Source organism: Physeter macrocephalus, chromosome 19, assembly GCF_002837175.3.
Source record: "Physeter macrocephalus isolate SW-GA chromosome 19, ASM283717v5, whole genome shotgun sequence".
NCBI classification, from domain to species: domain Eukaryota; kingdom Metazoa; phylum Chordata; class Mammalia; order Artiodactyla; family Physeteridae; genus Physeter; species Physeter macrocephalus.
In genome coordinates, this window is record NC_041232.1 from 10,858,801 (window position 1) to 10,879,812 (window position 21,012).

The following is a 21,012-nucleotide window of genomic DNA, read 5'->3' on the forward strand; positions in this document are numbered from 1 at the left end:
CACAACAGTGAGAGGCCCGCGTACCACACACACACACACACACAAATATATATATACACAGCTCTATTTTACAGAATGCCAGTTAATAAATGATTGGTAGAATTTTTTTAAATCACCATTGTGGAACCACCAAAGAAATAAATGATTCATGCAAGTTAGACTAACAATGGATGTTAAAACCAGTGGGTGAAAGGCTGGTGGGGAACAGAATATTCAGAGTCTCAAAGCATCATCTCACAGATTAATTACACGGGGAGGAAAGACACTCTTACAATAAAGAAATCCAGCAGATACTTCCTTTATCAAATAATTAAATCTGAAATTATCAATAATGGGACATAACAACATTAGTGCCTCTTAATTTAATTGCTAAAAAGGACACAGCATCTATGTTTAACCTAAATCTACGGAAACAATTAGCCAAATCCAGACTGTGGGACAGTCTACCAAAAACCTAGCTAGACTTTTCAACAATAAAGACAAACAAAAGCTAAGGAAGTACACTTGATGAAAGAAAGGTACAGAGAAATGACAACTAAAAGCTGTGTCAGATCCTTAGTAGGATTCTAGTATTCTGAAAAAGACTATACGGATGTAACTGGGATAACAGGGAAAAGGTTAATATGGACATTGTAATATTATTGTATCAATATTAAATATCTTGAGTGTGAAAATATCTTGAGTATTATGGTTTTGCAGGAGACTGCCCCTGTTCTACCCTGGTGTGTTAAGTATCACAGTCTGTACTTTTCTTTCAAATGGTTCAACAAATGGGGGTGGGGGAGGTAGAGAATATGAGAGAGAGAGAGAGAGAGAGAGAGAGAGAGAGAGAGAGAGAGAGAGAGAGAGAGAGAGAGAGAAAGCAAATGTGGCAAATTGTTAACAGTGGTGAATCTAGGTAAGGATGTCTGGGTGTCATTATACTAGTCTTTCAGCTTTTCTGCAGGTGTATAATTTTTTTAAAAAGCTGGGGAGAGAAAATGAATGCATATTGGGTCCTATGATCTCTTACAAAATGCAGGAAAACAGTGAAAAGAAAAGGCAGCATGCAGCCAGATTGTTACTTGTGTTTTCTCTGTTATTACCATGATGATGCTGGTTTCTTTTTTCTTCTTCTTCTTTTTCTGTAAATTTAATTTGTATGGTCGCAGGACACTCTCACAGTAACTGGACACCCAAAGGATAATAGAAATAGTCTGAAAGAGGAAAAATTGCAAATTCATCAATAAGGATTACACTCAAGATATCTATCAAGAACAAAGATTATGAACTAAACAAATTCTATGCAAACAGCTCTTCTATGCAAATCTCTTCAAGTTCTCTTGTAAGTCTCCACTCTCTAATTTCTACAATCACCACATTGATCCAGGTCTTCATCTCCTACTCAGAATACTGTCTTTATTCTTTCTTCTGGCTCTCCCAGCTCTAAACGCATCCTCTACTCCAGTGGTCCCCAACCTTTTTGGCACCAGGGACCGGTTTGGTGGAAGACAATTTTTCCATGGACGGGGGGATGGTTTGGGGATGATTCAGGCTCATTACATTTATTGTGCGCTTTATTTCTATTATAATTACACTGTAATATATAATGAAATAATTATACAACTCACCATAATGCAGAATCAGTGGGAGCCCTGAGCTTGTTTTCACTTGCCACTCACTGATAGGGTTTTGATATGAGTCTGCAAGCAATTGATTTATTATGGTCTCTGTGCAGTCAAAACCTCTCTGCTAATGATAATCTGTATTTGCAGCCACTCCCCAGTGCCAGTATCACTGCCTCAGCTCCACCTCAGATCATCAGGCATTAGATTCTCATGAGGAGCGCGCAACCTAGATCCCTCACGTGCGCAGTTCACGGTAGGGTTCACGCTCCTATGAGAATGTGATGCCACCGCTGATCTGACAGGAGGCGGAGCTCAGGTGGTAATGCAGGTGATGGGGAGCGGTTGTAAACACAGGTGAAGCTTCGCTCACCTGCTGCTCACCTCCTGCTGTATGGCCCAGTTCCTAGCAGTCTGTTAACAGACTGGTTAACAGTCCTTGGCCCGGGGGTTCAGGACACGTGCTCTACTCAGTCCAATTTTCTTTCACTTCCTTTCAGAAGATGGGGATCCATTAACATCCTTTTCACTGAAGTGAAAAGTCCAAATTCCCAGGTATGGAATCCAAAGGTTCTGTAAAATATGCCTCTCCCCACCCACCTCTCCATCCAGATAAGATACTGCCTCACCTGCGAACCTTAAATTGTGTATGAAGAAATCTCCCCAGTTGGTCAGCACATGTTCTTCTTTGAATTAAGTTAGGTGTTTACATGTCTTCACCTATGCTACAGTGTATTCACGTACATATATACATGCAATTATTTCTCATTCATTCATTAAGTATCTCTTAGGCACTTAAAATGTCACCAAAACAGAGAATATTGCCTTCAGGAAGCTTACAGGCTAGTAGAAAAAGAAAGTAAATAAACATGTGACAAAATAAACAGAAAAAAGATAATGGATTATGAGTGTTTGTGATCCTCTTCTTTCTCTCTCTGGCTAAAAGAAAAAAAGTGTTTTGCTACATCAGCTCCTGGATTCTCCTTCATAATGCAGAATCCCAGCAATTAGTGAACAGCAGCAACAAATTTAGAAAGCTGGCAGAATTAACTTAAACTACATAATAGTTGAGTCAAAAAGGAAAATGAACAGAAGAGAGCTAGATTTGCAGTGAATCTGAGGAATCTTTAGAGATTTGTAAAGCAAATTTCAAGAAGTTTTACCCTAACATTATGAATGAAATTCTCCTGATATCCTTGGAAGGAATTAGTTCAGAAAATTGAAATTGCTTTTCAATTAACAAAAGGTGGGAGTGATGGGTTAAATTACAGGCATAAGGTGCCTACTTCCTGTTCATTTTTGAAAAATTAATCCTGCATACAATTAAGGAAAATTGAGTTTTTCACAAAGAGAACAAAAACATACCTCAACCAAGAAGACTAGATTTTCTAAAAGAGTAGGATGTGTTTTCAAGTTACCATCTTTAACTTCTAAGAGATCACCTTTACATTTACTGAAGACATCTGAAAACAGAAAAATATTTTATGGTTTTATTCAGCTTTTGTTTCAATGTTATTTTTAGGAACACAATGCACAATCTAATAAAGAATAAGCAAATATAAAGATTTAATCCAGAAAGCTCCCCCACCCCAATGAAACAAAACACCAAAGAATATCTATTTTAAGCTCTTTATTTATTTTTTAAGTTTATTTTATTATTTTATTTTATTTATTTATTGTTTTTGGCTGCATTGGGTCTTTGTTGCTGCCCGCAGGCTTTCTCTAGTTGTGGCGAGCGGGGACTAATCTTCGTTGCGGTGCACAGGCTTCTCATTGCGGTGGCTTCTCTTGTTGTGGAGCACGGGCTCTAGGCGCACGGGCTTCAGTAGTTGTGGTGAGTGGGCTCAGTAGTTGTGGCTCGTGGGCCCTAGAGCGCAGGCTCAGCAGTTGTGGCTCACAGGCTTAGCTGCTCCGTGCCATGTGGGATCTTCCTGGACCAGGGCTTGAACCCGTGTCCCTTGCATTGGCAGGCAGACTCCCAACCACTGTGCCACCAGGGAAGCCCTATTTTAAGCTCTTTAAAAAGCCACATGACTACTGCTCTATTGTCTTCAAAACATAAAAGGCAGACTTATAATAAATTATATATTCTAGGGTCTAAACACCAGCTACAGGGACTTCCCTGGTGGTCCAGTGGTTAAGACTCCACGCTTCCAGTGCAGGTGGCCTGGGTTAATCCATGGTCAGGGAACTAGACCCCACATGCGTGCCGCAATTAAGAGTTCACATGCCACAACTAAGGAAGCCCACGTGCTGCAACTAAGGAGCCTGCCTGCCGCAACTAAGACCCAGTGCAACCAAATAAATAAATAAATAATTTTTAAAAAATAAAATAAAATAAAATATGGGATAACTGTTTAAAAAATAAATAAACACCAGATACGCCTTTCCACAGATAGGCCACTGGCACAATAAAGATAAGACTTCAAGTGGATGGTTTAAAAGAACTTGTGCCTTTATAGACTAAAAGACCAATGTGCATGGTAGAAATGCACCTTCATAACAAATACCAGGTTTTATTCTCATAATCTCAATCATCTTTCAATTCTCAGTCTTCATTTGAGCAACAAAATAAAAGGCTTTTTAGGCTCCTAAAAAGAAAGACCCTTATAGATTTTAAATGCACAATAATCTATAATGGAAAAGAATCTGAAGCTGTACACATGAAACTAACACAGTATTGTAAATCAACTATAGTTAAATAAAATAATAATAATTTTTTTAAGTATTTGAGAGAGTTAAAAAAAAATGCATATGTATATCCTTTAACAAATAATTTCACTGCTAGGAATTTAACCCCAAGGAAATACTCAAATAAGTACCCAAACAATTGTGTCCCAATATATTTATGTCAGCATTGTTATGCATAATATATTACATACTCAGAGCATATAAATCAATCTGGTACATTGATACAATACTGTGGAATATTATGCAGCCCTTAAAACAAATGGGGTGTGTATATAACTGACATGGTAAAATGTCCAAGATAACAAATAATTAAAGCCAGAAAAGCATGTATTATACCTTTTCATATTTTTTTTAAAAAAAATCACTACTATGTATTTCCAAACACACATGTATGACTGTTGACGTGGTATGTAGAAATACAGACTGCAAAGTGCCAACAGCACGTACCTACTTACCTCTGCAGGAATGGGGCTGGGAAAGGGGAAAAGACCATACCCACTTGTGTACTGTTTTACAATAGGTGTCTACTACTTTTGTAATCAAAACTTTTTAAAGTTAGAAACAAAGTCTTTAAAAATACCAAAAAGTGTGCATTATTATTTTTCAAAACCTCTTGCAAGTTTCTATGAACAAATGAGCTACTGTCAGACAATCAGATACAATATGGGAATCCACAGTTAAGACCACTTACCTTTTAACTGTTCTAGTAAAGACTTAAGACTATTCTCTACTCGATCCTGGATCTCCATTGTATCCTCTAAAATTGAAACACAATGAAAAACTTTCAATTCAATTTTTAGTAAGATAAAGAAGCAAGACCAATACCTGGAAGCATAGGCAAGGACATTTTCTTTTCTCTTAAGACCCACAGGCCTCTAAATTCCATTACTGAGAGAAAGATGAAGGACAGGAAAAGGAGAAAAGGAAAGAGAAAGGGAAAGAAAAAAGGCAAAGAAAGGTATTAATTACTGTTCTGCCAAATGCACTACCTAAGATTCTCTAGGAGGACCAGAAATCTACGTGTTTCAAATACTCTAAATTACAGTATCCACAAACCTTACGACTTGGGAAAAACAAAACACAAACAAAAAAACATGACCTATATGGTATTTGTGACTCTCGCTGGGTTGACAGCTTAGAAAAAAATCTTTTCCCCACAAAGTTTAGGCCTTCTTCTTTCTTTTTTAAAATATTTATTTATTTATTTTGGCCACACCAGGTCTTTGTTGTGGCATGCGGGATCTTTAGTTGCAGCATGCAGACTTCTTAGTTGTGGCATGCAGACTCTTAGTTACGGCATGCATGCGGGATCTAGTTCCCCAACCAGGGATTGAACCCTGGCCCCCTGCATTGGGAGCACAGAGCCTTACCCACTGGACCACCAGGGTAGTCCCTAGGCCTTCATTTTTAAGTAAAGAATTTAATCTGATACAAATGAAGTTATTTATAAAACAGAAACAGACTCATAGACATAGAAAACAAATTTATGGTTATCAAAGGGGAAAGGGGATGGGGGAGGGATAAATTAGGAGTTTGGGATTAGCAGATACAAACTACTATACATAAAACAGATAAACAACAAGGTCCTACTGTATAGCACAGGGAACTATATTCAATATCCTATCATAAACCAGAATGGAAAAGAATATGAAAATACCTGTATATATACACAGGTATAGCTGAATCACTCTGCTGTACACCAGAAACTAACATAACATTATAAATCAACTATACTTCAATTTTAAAAAAATGTTTAAATGAATGAATGAAAATAATTCAACGTGAAATCCAACAATATTTCAACAAATCAAGGATTTCTTCAACTTTTGGCCCTAAAAATTGATTTTAAATATGGAACAGACTTAAAACAAAAGTGGGAAAATGAGGGAAAGGGAGTGAGCGGCATTTAGAGGTGCAGGGACGGGGTGTGGGGGGCGCAGCAGGGCGGGTTAAAAAAAATATATGGAACGGACTTAAACTTCTAAACATTATTTTGTAAACTGTTTAATGGACTTTCTTGTATAGCAAACTAGACATTCCAGAACAGCTTCCAGCTCCCATCTCCTCCAAATTTTTCCAAATATGTGAGGTTATATTTTGTTGCATTTACTAAGTTTTCAGTGACAAAGACCCTGTAAATATACTCATGCAAGTATACACTTACCTAAACCATTGATGTCCAGCTCATAAATATCACTAACAAGATAAAAAGAGCTGGTCTGACACTGAGAACAGCCAGAATTAAAGAATCCAGCCATTCTGGTAGGTACAGGACCAAGGAAAGGATACTGGAAAGGAAAAAAAGTTCTTTAAATGTTCTTTAAATCCACTGAAATTTAAATTCATAAAATACAAAATGAGAAAACAAGGAACTGGATAAAAATCTGTCTCCATGATTAAGTTACAAAGCACTGATCAGCAAGCTAATAATAACCAAATCATTATGGTGAAAACAGAAACGCTGTATTAATTTGTTGACAGGTATTAAAAAGTTTACCATCACAAAAAAGCTATTTTGCTTTTCCTCACTATCCAATTTGGATATTGAGGAAGCCTCTGCAATTCCCCAAGTTTAAAGTTTGTCTTTTTCCTGTAGATGCCATAAAGTGGGACAAAATACTGTTCTTTACTACTCACCCATCCCCAATTCCTATTTTCAAAAAGACAGACACATATTATTGTAGCTTTGATTGTAAATACGCACTGATGATACCTGAATGTCATTCTCAATAAATCGCTTTCCCGTCTCCAGGGCCACCTCCAGCTGTTGAAGGAGCAAACGGAAAATATCAATCCGGGAGGATACTCCATTCTCAGTGGTCTTCTCTGAGTTCTCTGGCCCAACAGAATGGTTAAGACTTGGAAGTCCACTGATCAGCCTCAAGGTTAAGGAACGGATTCTTAACCACATTGTCTCCTCCTCCAAGGAAAGTTTCTTATGTTCCTCAGAAACGTCCCTTAAAAAGAAACATCCGCAAACCATCCATTTTATTCGTGTTAACTTTAAAGCTCTCAAAGTTCACTTTCATCAGTCAAGACGACTTTGAATGGTCCCAGCTTTCATTTAATAGCTGAATGATCTTGGACAAACCAAAACAGTCCAAGTCCCCATTTAGGTATCCATAAAATGGGAAAGATAACCTACCTAACAAGTCGTTTTCCCCTTACGTGAGATTCATTTTTCTGATGATAAAATACGTAATATAAAAAATTCAAATGACAGAAAAGTTAAAAAAGTAAAAGGAAAACGGGACCTCATAACCAAGAACCCACAATATATATATATTTTTAACCACCAAAATGGTTTTATTTTTGACACTGCCAACATGCACAACGATGCATTACTTTGGTTTCCTTAAACATTACTTAAGTACGCATTAGAAATATATGTTTACATTTAAGAAATGTAACACATTAAAAAACTCCTCCATAAACATAATTCTTTCTCAATATATTTTCCTGCTTTGTTTCACACATAAATAACATAATCTACAAAGTCATAAATAAAACTATAAACTCTTATAACCTAAAAGTATATACAAATTTTGGAACTTGACAAGAATGTCCTTTTTCTGATTGCATATAAATAACAACATGCTGTATTGGCAATGCTTTTTAATTAAATGAATGACTTACAATCAAAACTTTTATTGTCTCCCAACCAGTTCTCCCTATAATAGACCTTCAGTGCACTTGATAAAGATGTCATGTATTTAAAAAGTCAAAGTGGTCAAAAGACTAGATTTTTAAAATAGAACAGAAGGTTGCCATTAAATATTATTAAGCCTTATTAAAATCACTTCTGTTTGGCTGAAGAACAAAAAATGCTACCAAAGAGTATATGCTTGTACCATCTTTTTTTTTTTTTTTTTTTAATTTTTGGCTGCACCCCGCGGCATGTGGGATCTTAGTTCCCTGACCAGGGATCAAACCCGCACCCCCTGCATTGGAAGGTGGAGTTTCAACCATTGGACCGGATTTCCGGGGAAGTCCCTATACTATCATTTAAATGGAAGCTAACAAAGTCTTAAAAAATCAGATTAAATTTGTATTAGTCTTGGGAAAAATATTCCACTGAGATTCTGTTATAGGAACAGAATCCATGCTATCCTAAGTTTTCTAAAATTTATTTTGAACCATCACTTCGATTAGTTAAAACTTTCAGGGTAAAAATGACCCATAAAAATGATCTTAGAAAGGCATATTTAGAATTCCTGAAACAGAACACTTGATTATTTAGTTTTTGTTTAACGACTGGAAATCTTTATTCCTTCAGAATAACATTATTTGTTGAGTGACACTATCTATTTAGTGATTTACTAGATAACCACTCAAGGTATATTAAGTAAGCACTCAAATTATTTTTATGTAACAAAAGTAAAAAACATTTTTCATGTTGGAATTGTTTCATTATGCATTATTATTTTTAAACCGTTATTTACAGAGTATAAAAATTAGAAAGAAAAACATTCTCAATTAATATTCTCACTAAATTTAAATGATTCAAATGATAAATAATAGTAAGCTAAGCACTGTCACTACTTTTAAAATCTAAGTTTCTAAGTTTCATTTTTCAATCAATACAAATATGATCTGCTTCACACTGTTAACTGCCAGTCAAACTTTATGCTTAAAAAAACTAAATATTCTTTGTTAAAGAGCGGTTTACACCAAATGTTTTTCCATGCTCTTATTAAAAAAAAAGATTCTGATATGCATAATGAATCTAAGTCAAAATCCACAAATGGTAGCCAAAATTGTCAACTTTCAGCCTAATACAACATAAATCCAGTTATTTTGCATAAACAATTCAAAATTAAAGTTTATAACGGAAATGTCAACAAGTCATACCTACAACATTACTACTGATGGAGAACCCACAATATAAACATGCTTGGTATAGATCCTTTCAGACTTTTGCAATACGATGTACGAAAATGAACTACAAATATTTATGTAATAAACATACTTTAAACAGATAAAATGCGTTCACAGTGTTTATACTATTTTGCAAACTGCATCTTTTTATGACAGTGTGTACAGAAAACAGTTAACATAGGGCTTGCCTGGTGGTGCAGTGGTTAAGAATCTGCCTGCCAATGCAGGGGACATGGGTTCGATCCCTGACCTGGGGAGATCCCACATGCCGCAGAGCAACTAAGCCTGTGCACAACTACTGAACCTGTGCTCTAGAGCCCACGAGCCACAACTACTGAGCCTACGTGCCACAACTACTGAAGCCTGCATGCCTAAAGCCTGTGCTCCGCAACAAGAGAAGCCACGACAGTGAGAGGTCTACTCACTGCAACAAAGTAGCCCCCACTCACCGCAACTAGGGAAAGTCCACACACAGCAACGAAGACCCAACACAGTCAAAAATAAAAACAAACAAATAAATAAATAAAAAATCCCCCCACCAAATATTCTTTAAAAAAAAAAAAAAAGTTAACATAGCAGCCTACGTGCCACAACTACTGAAGCCTGCATGCCTAAAGCCTGTGCTCCGCAACAAGAGAAGCCACGACAGTGAGAGGTCTACTCACTGCAACAAAGTAGCCCCCACTCACCGCAACTAGGGAAAGTCCACACACAGCAACGAAGACCCAACACAGTCAAAAATAAAAACAAACAAATAAATAAATAAAAAATCCCCCCACCAAATATTCTTTAAAAAAAAAAAAAAAAGTTAACATAGCAGCCCTGAGGCTATTATCTTCAGAAGGGCCTATTTGCAAGGTTGGCCCTTGTCTGATGTCTGGGAACCTAGCAGGCCAACCATTCCCTAAATGACAAGAGTGGCTCACCTGCCTAGATTGTTTGTACAAATTATGTGGTTAAGGGTGAACAGTGCTTTCCTTCTGGGAGTCTGAAATGTTGGTACATGCTAGACTGAGGGTGCCTACATCACCAGCCGATGAAAACCTTGGGCAGCAAATCTTTAATGGGCTTCTCTGGGCAGAAATATTGCACAGAAATACCGCATTTTTTGCTGCTGGAAAAAGGAGCACGCTCAGTATATTCCTTCGTAGGAGGGGGAGAACACCGGAAGTCTGTGCATGGAGTTTTCCAAACTCCACCTGTAGGTCTTTCCCTTTGCTGATCCTGTCATGTATCCTTTTGTTGTAAAAAAAACTTAGTTGTGAGTCCAACTACATGCAGAATCCCATGAGTCCTGGCAGATCACTGAATGTAGTCTTGGCAGCCCCCAAATTACAGCATATTCAGACCTACCTTGTATACATGTCTCTGCATACTTGTGCACTTATTCCTTAGTTTCCACTTTCCTAGAAGTGGTTCTGCTGAATTAAATGGTACACAGCCTTTTCAATCTTGATACATATAACTAAAATTCCCTATAGAAAGGTTATATAAAGTTTTACTGCCATGTAAACTCACAACAACCACTTTCCCATAACCTAGCTGAGAACAAGGATTAATCTTTTTTTATATCGTAGGTTAAATCTTCGTCTGATTAAAATACAAATCTTTATTGCTGTAAAGTACATTTCTTTAATTTCCTATTAAACCCTTTGCCCCATTTGTTTTTCATTTATCTTCTTATTGATTTATTGAGTTCTCTGTATATGTGAAGGATATTAATATATATGAAGAAATTTACCAATTTACCAGATACCTCTAGAACTTGTTAACAAATTTACTTCTATACAGAAGACTAATATTTAGAGGTCAAATCCTTTGTTTCCAGATCTGATGTAATGCTGAGAAAGACTTTCCCAACCATTTAAAAATATTTTTTATATTTTCTTCTAAGTTTTAACATATAATCTTTAATCCATCTGGAATCCGTTTTCATGTATGCTGTGAAGGAGGAATTAACTTTTAGATTAACCAGTAATCTCAACATAGGGGTGAGGTTTTCTTTTCTTCCTTTGGCTTACCTATATTTTCTGATCCCTACAATAAAAATGTTATTATATATACGTAATATATAATATAATATATAAAACTCTTAAATTCATCTTGATTCTTTAAAAATAAATTGCTTAGGGTTAAATTCAAGTTACCTGTCTTTTGGATCCCAGCTAAAGAAAACATTTAAGTCTCTGTTGTCTCGCAAGGCTTCCCATGGAATGTCATCTTCTTCTGGCCGAAGATTCATTGACTTTATACTTTCTGCTAAGCTGGCTGATCTGTGATAATGAAAATTTATTTAAGTATTATTCAATAATAAAATAGTCACGAAAACATGTTAGCCAGGACTTTGTTTTACTAGAAAGAGTGAAGGAACAAAGGAAGGCTTTAATATTCGGAAGTAAAAGCTCATATAACGTGAAATAGAACGAAGCACTGGTTCTGGCCTGCTACACAGCAAAAGAAAGGCATCTGGAGGCCCAACCAAAATAAAGTTCATCAGCATTAATTCCTGAAATCCCATGTTTGCAGGGTATGGGGAAGCTTGTAAACATAATATGGGCCAGGGATGATGACCTGAGAAACCTGAGCTGGTTTCTGTATGGAACCTGGGATGGTGCTGGCAGTACCGTATCACTCCCCATGACAGACACCTTCCCCTTTCTTCCCTGTTCCCTCCTACATTTTTTTTCCCCATTTTTCTTTAGCTTAAGCCCGCTAATGACACCCATGAGGCCCATTAATGGCTCTCAGCATCTGATCTAATGTCTTAGTTCCTTATTAGCTCTTGTGCAATACTTACACATTTGCTTCAAGTAGAAGGTCTAACAACATCCGTTCAGTACGGACTTGTGCAAAATGAAGAGAATTATTCAGCCTGTTCCTAAAAGCGATAAACTCTGGGATCTTCTCAAATGCACCATATTTGTAAGCTTGAATAATATATTCTGAGGTCTGGGAAGGAAAGACATCACCTTGGTATAAACATTTCACATGTCAGGCAATGAAGACAAACCTTGCCAGACAAAACAAAACAACACTCAAACTAAAATTAAGGTGTTGAATCTAATCTGTAAAATTCTTATCAGCTTTTAAAAATGATATTTTTCTTCTATCTTATTCTGGAGTCAAATGTCTTCTTCACTAATATTACTACTAATAATATTTAGCTGCTGCTACCACCATGTAGACTTTCTCCTAGCAGTTATGTTCATTTCAACAGGACTGAAGGTTTTGTTATACCACATCAGTCAAGGTTTTGGTTAGTGCCATTGTGGAAGGGATATTACTCCATGTTTTTCTGCATCTAAGATAAACTTTGTTTTATACAAAGGTTCCCAAAACACCAGAATAATATAACCATCCCACCACCACCACAAATAAAAATTACTGTCCTTCAGAAAAAAGACAGGCTGCTCCTTGGTTTTGTTTACTTCTGAATAATATATCACAAACACAGGAATATGTGCATTGCATCAAGATAGAAGACACCAAACAAAAGACCTATAAAAATTCATGTCATCATCCATTCTGAGGACAGAAAATGCAAAAACCAGGTTACCTGTCCATCCAAACTACTATGCTAGAAAATCCCATAACATACACCACATGTGCTTTAATTAGGTTAATACATATATACAGATGAAACATGAACAGAGGCAAGATAAAGAAACCTAAACAGAAATTCTGGCACAACAGAAGAACACCTCAGGGAAGAACATTTCATGGGTGTGGGCCTACGCCATCAGTATCGGAAGTCAGAAGGGCACCCTTTTGGGCTAAGTAAAGTACTAAACTCAAAGTTGATGTCTGCCCCCAAAGATCCTTTCTAGAAAAGACAGACTTTTTGCACAGCCTCAGTCAGCTCTGCCCCCATCTCCATTATGACCGAATAATTTGCCCAACAGGAAAATAGGCCAATAGTCAACAACATACCCTCTGATACACAGCCTCGCAGGGTTCATTTCAGGCCGCGGGATTGCGCCACGGGCGCTAATTCAACTGCATTCGATGCGGCTTTTAAACCCCCATGGGACACCTCGGCGAGCTGTTTGCCTGCAGTATCTGGAGAAATTAAAGACGGACGGACACAAGAAAATTAAAAAGATTACTTGTGATCCTGCAGGTTTAAAGAAGGACTATCTGAAAAAGCTCAAGTGTACCTTCTAGCTTGATTAAAGGACAGTGATACGCTCAGTCAAGAAGAGGCCAGGATACCCTAAACACATATGCCTATCCAATGCCTCTTGGTTTGGAAAACATAGCAAGGTTTACCATCAGCCCGTGCAATAGGACCTTGCAGTTTGAAAAAAATGGCTGGTTAGAAACATATGATCCAGCAACTAATCAGGATAAAAATTTGACTTTGGTGATTTCAATCAAATTTATTAATTACAGTTCCAAAATAGCTATGATTAAAGGAAAGAACTCAGCCTTACCAAGTGTAGAGGAAGTTTTAACTTCTGAGTGGTCCATGGAATACCACTTTAGAAAAATGGCAAGAGAAAAATAAGGGGCCACAAAAAAGGAATGCAGTCCTTTAACAAACTAAGAAGGCAACTACAGTTCTCTGGCTTCTTTTTTTAAGATAGTCCTCCTTTAATACTGCAGTAAAGTATCACTGCAGAGCTAGAAAAGGGCCTGGGCAGCTACCAATAGGACAGACTGAGGAAGCACCATGATTTGAAGAAACAACGACCTATTGGAACTGCAGGCAAAACTGGAAGCCATGGGTACTTTAAAGACTTCTGAATATCAGAGAATGTTGTCTGTACCCATTTCTACTCATTTATGTACCAATGAGGCTATTGAGATCCCATATGGATTCCTGAAATGAACCCTGGTCACTGTAAAAATTAGCAAAATACATGGACATTAAACCCTTGAATAATGATCTTCATGAATACCTAAAATGGAGACTTGTAAAGGCAATTTTTTTTTAAGTATGAACATGTAAGTTACTTTTGGAGATATGTGAATCTAAACTCTAGTGTTTATATTATAAAACTCTATTCCAAATAAGATGACAGCAGACAACGACCTTTCCAAAAAGAAAAGCCCTACATCGACCTTCCAAATACAACTTTCAATCCCACAGCAAAAAGCCTTACAAAGCAGATTTTCCATTTAAGGAGTAGATGTTCTTTCAAAGAGCTAGTTGGTAATTGAAATACATCAGTCACTCAAGGAAAAACCATCTGGGGGTGCCAAAAACTACCAAGAATAAAAGATGCAGAGCGTAGAGCTTTAGCTTTCCAGAGACGTATTTCTAACACTATCAGAAGGTTTAACACATACAGTATAATACTACAATCATGATCTTTCTTAGCTTCAAACTCCTGTAGGAAACAGTCCACACCACAGTCTCCATTTTCCTATTCCGGGACTTGGGCTGGGCATTACGGTTTAAGGTATGTTTTCCTTGCTGTATTGTGTTTTGCTTTTACCTCCAGGACCTAGCCCCCTCCATGCTCTCTCCCCAATTATCTACTTTAATGTGATTAAATAGCTGTTTTCTTAGTTAGTAGTAATAAAAATAAATTTCAAGCAGAGAGTCCTAGTCCCAGATTAATAAAATGCTTTACTTTTATCAGCTTCAGCATCATGTACATTCAGATGAATTAGTCACTCCTGTCGCACACAACCATCAGCAAAATATCAAACAAAGATACAAAAAGCCACTGAGGACAACATGCCCTCTCATATCACTTCTGGGGATCTCCTTTCCCTATTACAATTCAGTTGTTTGTGTGTGTGTGTGTTTGTGTGTGCGCGCGCGCGCACACATGTTGTTTTCAAAACACTTCTTCAGACACAGTATTTGTGGGAAGAAAAATTAAAGCTTGATTTTTATTAGTATAAAATAATGTGCCTTTATTGACCAACTCATGAACAATATAGTTCTTCTAGAATGCTGGATGATTGAAAACTGGAGTAAAACCAAACACCAGGCTTGGATTAATCCCTTATTTACCCCCCACATCCACATCAAGCTATTTGAGAAACAAAACTTTGAAAAGGATTCTTCACTATATCAAATGTTTACTTAACCTCTTCCTTAGAAACACAGTAATCAGAGCCAGAATAATGAGATTTGAAATACACTTTTCTTTTGATTTTTTTCCTCAGTTAGTGAAACTTCTTGAAAACAGAGAAGGGCAAGCATGGATACTTTTTTTTTTTTAATTTTTATTGGAGTATAGTTGCTTTACAATGTTGTGTTAGTTTCTACTGTACAGCTAAGTGAATCAGCTATACGTATACATATATCCCCTCTCTTTTGGATTTCCTTCCCATTTAGGTCACCACAGAGCACTGAGTAGAGTTCCCTGTGCTATACAGTAGGTTCTCATTAGTTATCTATTTTATACATAGTATCAATAGTGTAGATATGTCAGTCTCAATCTCCCAATTCAACCCACCCTCCCCCCTTCCCCCTTGGTATCCATGTCTATGTCTCTATTTCTACTTTGGAAATAAGATCGTCTATACCAATTCTTTCAGATTCAACATACATGCATTAATATACGATATTTGTTTTTCTCAAGCACAGATACTTGAATATACAGTGAAAACTCACAGATTTATAACTCAACTGCCCACTTATGCTAAGAGATTTTAGAACCAAGGTCCTAGAGATGCCCTTCTGACAGTGAAGCTGGGCTAGCAGCTTCTGAGCAATACGTTTAAATGCTGATGCCCACTTCTGTCTCTCCCTGATCAGAAGCTAGGGCACAAAATGAGGTTTGAACAGAGATACAATCACTGTTGGGAAGTGGAGCCATGGGTGGAAAGGGATAGAGCTCAAAAGCCAACTGATGATGCAAAGATCACCACCCCGTGCTACACCAGCCCTCTAGGCCATGACCTGAAGTGTGTCAGAATATAATTATTGCAAGCTGAGAACAACAAACCTATATTCTATTGGTCAGAAATGCTTTTGCCCTGTCCAAGCTTTCTATTTAACACAAGCTTAAAGAATTAGATGGAAGATAAATTAGGTATAGCAGTCATATTTACAAAAGGGTTTTTAAAAAAAATCCTCATGAGTGCTTTGCCAAGAAGAACCTCAGAAACCAGCTTCCTTGCCAAGTTTCTTAGTTGCTGTTAGACCATGAAAAATGGAACACTATGGGCAGATACCTGGCATGGAGAAATTCCAAGTATGAGTCTTAGAAGCACATGAGAAGCAAGCAGGTAGTGTGACCACTGTAGAGACGCACCTTATCTCCACATATGTTCCTGGGTGGTTTTACATACCTCGACTGAGTAGAGACCATATGGTTTTTCCACAATAACTTCTGATTAACTGACAAGTGGAGATCACATCTGCTTGCAGTGAAAAATATGGTGCAAATCCCATCCTTTCATTATGGCACATAAAAGCTCTATCTTATTTATTGTTACTTTAAAAAACATACTACTGGGCTTCCCTGGTGGCGCAGTGGTTGGGAGTCCGCCTGCTGATGCAGGGGACACGGGTTCGTGCCCCGGTCCGGGGGGATCCCACATGCCGCGGAGCGGCTGGGCCCGTGGGCCCTGGCCGCTGGGCCTGCGCATCCGGAGCCTGTGCTCCGCGGCGGGAGGGGTCGCAGCGGTGAGAGGCCCTCGTACCGCAAAAAAAAACACCAAAAAACATACTACTGACCTAAGTTTCTTAAAGTGTCCTGAAATTGGTCAATTTTATAATTGTAAGAAAAGGTAAGTATACTCTGTTGATAAAGAACACGGTGGTTATAAACTTCAGAAATCAATAAAAGTAAGCGAGAACAACTGCTATCGCAAAATCATATATGGCATCCCAGGCTATACACTCTTATGGGCTATTTCTTATACCCTTAGAAAGTCTCTTAAGATTAAAACACAGACCTAAGAGGCACTTCGTATTCTGCTAATACCCAGTTTTTTTTGTTTTTTTTGTTTTTTTTTTTTGTGGTATGCGGGCCTCCCTCCGCTGCGGCCTCTCCCTTTGCGGAGCACAGGCTCCGGACGCGCAGGCCCAGCGGCCATGGCTCACGGGCCCAGCTGCTCCGCGGCATGTGGGATCCTCCCAGACCGGGGCGCGAACCCGGTTCCCCTGCATCGGCAGGCGGACGCGCAACCACTGCGCCACCAGGGAAGCCCCAATACCCAGTTTTAAATGCACCTTCTCATGGATTCTATTTAACATACCCTTCGAACAACCACAAAAACTCCTTACCTCTACCTAACAGCCTTGGCCAGTAAGCTATAGACTAAGGGCACACGTGAGTACAGCGTGGTGCACCTTAATATGTGTACTTGTGACCCGAGGGAAGACGCTCTCTGAATCATGTTCTTTCAGCAGGCCAAGACCATATTAAAAAATAAATTTTTTTTCACTTACATCTTTCTGGTTGGAGTGGAAAAACCTGAGCGCGAAGTTACAGGACTGGGATGCAGCAGCATACTGACCTAGGGATTCGGCGTATCGGGTCAAAAGATAACTAGGTCGGAAGAAAAGAAAAGAAAAGGTTATACCTACCCACCTCTAGTATCAAATACTACACTTCAAATTACTACGGTAGAAAAACAGCTAGGCATTCGAAAAGTTAAAACATGCGGCCATAGAAATGATCTAATTCACAGAATCAAATTTTAAAAAACAGCGAAGTTAATTCAGTTTTGTGGGAGACCTAAAGCTCTATGCCATGCTTTCTTACACTCAGATGATTAATGGAACACAAGTTGTTAGAGAACAGAATATTGTCTTCCTAAAACAGCTCTACAGGACACAGAGAAAATACCCTTGATTCATCACAAAGAATAGTCAAAATACAAATTCAAAGGATCTCTGGGGTCAACATATAACATACAAGTGTCAACAACCTCAACTGCAAGGCAGAAGTAAAGACTTGAAAACAATGTGTGCTAAGAAAAAGAGTTCAAAGTATATAACTGTTACCTGTATCTAGGGAAAACTTTTTTTTTTAACCATTTCTAAATTGTTCAAATTTGAAATTACCACAAAATGCTGAGAAAGATAAAACTCTTTCTGCTTTGCAATGGGTCATAACAGGTGATTAATCTACAAAGCTTAATACCAGGAACAACTTGTCTGCTAAAATCAGAATGTTAGAGTTCCATATATGAGGACCCCACACTGCTGTAGCTGGCTGCTCATTATTCAGAGTATATACTACCAACCCAATGGTGTCATGCTGGATATGCTTAGCATCAAGGCTGGAATACAGATCCACCACCGGTTCAAATGCCCCCAGCATACAGTAGATTCGAACAAGCAGCAATTTGAATTGAGCATTGGAAGGGCTGTGAGTTAGTCCCTCTTCCAGCAAAGTCAGGGCCTGCCACACAGCAGTCTCATCACCTAGAACCAAAATATAACAGCATTATCCACAGACCTTGACAGCAAATGGGGGTTTCTCAAAGCTAAAAAATAAAAACTAACTGACACCATCACCTCCCCTAACTATTCTAAGGATGTGGTTGGGTGGCAGAGAACAAATTTTAGATACACACCTGTAACCAAAATAGGGAATTTCCCTGCAAAGACAGTCCCTCAACAGTTACCTCAGTTCTTAAACCTGCATCTGCAAAAATGATGCAAACTTTGAGCTGCCAGGTCTTAAAGAGAAGTCTGGAATCTCACAGGATCCTGGATTCTGAGAAGACATGGACTTTGAAGGAGAACTAGAATCCACCAACCTTCCCAGTACAGGATTTTCTCTACAAGACCCCAGACAGATGCTTTCTCTTGACATCATTTTTCTTCCACATGTAACTCTACTAACAGATGTCAACTAATATTTGAAAAAAGAGCTGCTCATTAATAACCAAACTAAAATGATACACTTTTTTGGCCTAAAATTTAAAACGTTGTATGCATCAATATTCTTAAAGAAAAAGTAATTTCTCTTTTATGAAATTATCTGAAGAAAATAATATGAAATGCAGATAAAGCTTTATATACAAAAGCATTCACTGCACTAATAATGGGGGGATGATTAAGTAAACTATAGTTACACCCACACAGGGAAACACCATACAGCCATTTAACGTTAACAAGGAGTTTTTAACAGCAAGGGAAAATAATTATGCAATAATGATCAGTAAAACATACAGAATTCAAACTAGTATGAAGAGTTCATCTCAAGTATATAAAACATTCACAGAGAAAGAGAGAAGGAAATATGCAAAAATGTTAGTCTTTTGGAAGTTAGAAAAGTGAGATTAAAATAAACCATTTGCCAAATTTTTACAAGCTACTTTTACAGTTAGAAAAAACAGCTAAAATAAAAAGCTCCATGCACTGAGCTTTTAAAATTATATTCTATATGCTTTTTTCCAAGAGAAAAGAAACAAGACATAACCAAAAATTGGGGATTTAGATAAATATCATCCATAATCCTACCCAAACTATGCAAACCACCCATGATCTACTCAAACTACCACTGTGATTAATGTACTGCTTCTGAACTATCAATTATGCATACATATCAATTATGTATACATAATCAATTATGTATTGATTACTATCAATTATGTATACATAACATTATTATGTAATGTATCAATTATAGCTCAAAAAAACTAGACGGGGCTTCCCTGGTGGCGCGGTGGTTGAGAGTCCGCCTGCCGATGCAGGGGACATGAGTTCGTGCCCCAGTCCGGGAAGATCCTACATGCCGCGGAGCGGCTAGGCCCGTGAGCCATGGCCGCTGAGCCTGCGCGTCCAGAGCCTGTGCTCCGCAACGGGAGAGGCCACGACAGTGAGAGGCCCACGTACCACAAAAAAAAAAAAAAAAAAAAAAAAAAAAACTAGAGGAGAAAAAATGACATCCTTCACTCCCCATTTTATTTTTGCAGCACAATTTTACACCGTAGTAATCACGGCATACACCCGATTTTGTGTTTTCCCATGTTGCTACCTGGTCTTCACAATCATAATTTTATTTAATTCAACACTCAGTGACCTAAACTCTGCAGTAACACTAGATATAACACCCAAAGATAAGAGTCATAGGTGGTTCCAGGCCTCAAGAGGTTCAGAATTGAGTAGAAGAGATAGTTGGACAATTATAGATCGGCAGGCGGACTCTCAACCACTGCGCCACCAGGGAAGCCCAAAAGATAATTTTAAGTCCTAGTTATTCAAGGATAACCAATATCAGAATTTTTTTTTAAAACTTCTTAAAGATCTCTTTTAAATGAAAACAAAATTTCAAAGTAAATAGTAAAAAAAAGTTTAATTTACAATTCTGAACTATTAAACCCAACATTATGATGACATTTATCATCTTATTTTATTTTGCAAAATTTAGAATATAACTACAACTCTATGCCAAATCAAAGAGCATCAAGGGTTGATGAGGATGTGGGGGACAAAATTTTTTAAATCAAATTTTATAATATAACAAAATGATATAATAAAAAGATATAAGATAAATAAATTCTGGGGATATAATGTACAGTATGGTGACTATAGTTAACCACACTGTACTGTGTATTTGAAAGTTGCTAAGAGAGTAGATGTTAACAGTTCTCATCACAAGGAAAAAAAAAGTAGCTATGTGAGGTGATGGACTTTAACTAAACTTATTGTGGTAATCATTTTGCGATATATCACTATATTGTATACCTTAAACTAATACAATGTAATGTATCAATTATAGCTCAATAAAACTAGAGGAGAAAAAATGACATCCTTCACTCCCCATTTTATTTTTGCAGCACAATCATAAAGAAATGCTTTTTTGCAAAAAATATGAGAGCATCATCAATTTAATCTTAAAATGGTCTTCTTAATCCTGTCACATTCAAATCAGTCTTTCAACATCCTCACCAATTTTCTATACATTTCTAATTT

General features: G+C 37.5%; 1 protein-coding gene across 4 annotated transcripts in view; it reads right to left on the reverse strand.

The window, feature by feature from the left end:
• The window catches only part of NAA25 (N-alpha-acetyltransferase 25, NatB auxiliary subunit), a 79,819-nt gene that overhangs the window by 12,334 nt on the left and 46,473 nt on the right, over nucleotides 1-21,012 (reverse strand). For all 4 annotated transcript variants that reach the window (XM_055080250.1, XM_055080248.1, XM_007114339.3 and 1 more), the window contains 9 exons: nucleotides 18,333-18,513; nucleotides 17,533-17,632; nucleotides 11,971-12,122; nucleotides 11,321-11,446; nucleotides 7,009-7,252; nucleotides 6,460-6,583; nucleotides 4,987-5,052; nucleotides 2,970-3,067; nucleotides 1,086-1,196 (listed from right to left, as the gene is read on the reverse strand). In XM_055080250.1, the coding sequence (XP_054936225.1) occupies nucleotides 1,086-1,196; nucleotides 2,970-3,067; nucleotides 4,987-5,052; nucleotides 6,460-6,583; nucleotides 7,009-7,252; nucleotides 11,321-11,446; nucleotides 11,971-12,122; nucleotides 17,533-17,632; nucleotides 18,333-18,513 (1,202 nt within the window). The remainder of the gene's footprint in view (nucleotides 1-1,085; nucleotides 1,197-2,969; nucleotides 3,068-4,986; nucleotides 5,053-6,459; nucleotides 6,584-7,008; nucleotides 7,253-11,320; nucleotides 11,447-11,970; nucleotides 12,123-17,532; nucleotides 17,633-18,332; nucleotides 18,514-21,012) is intronic.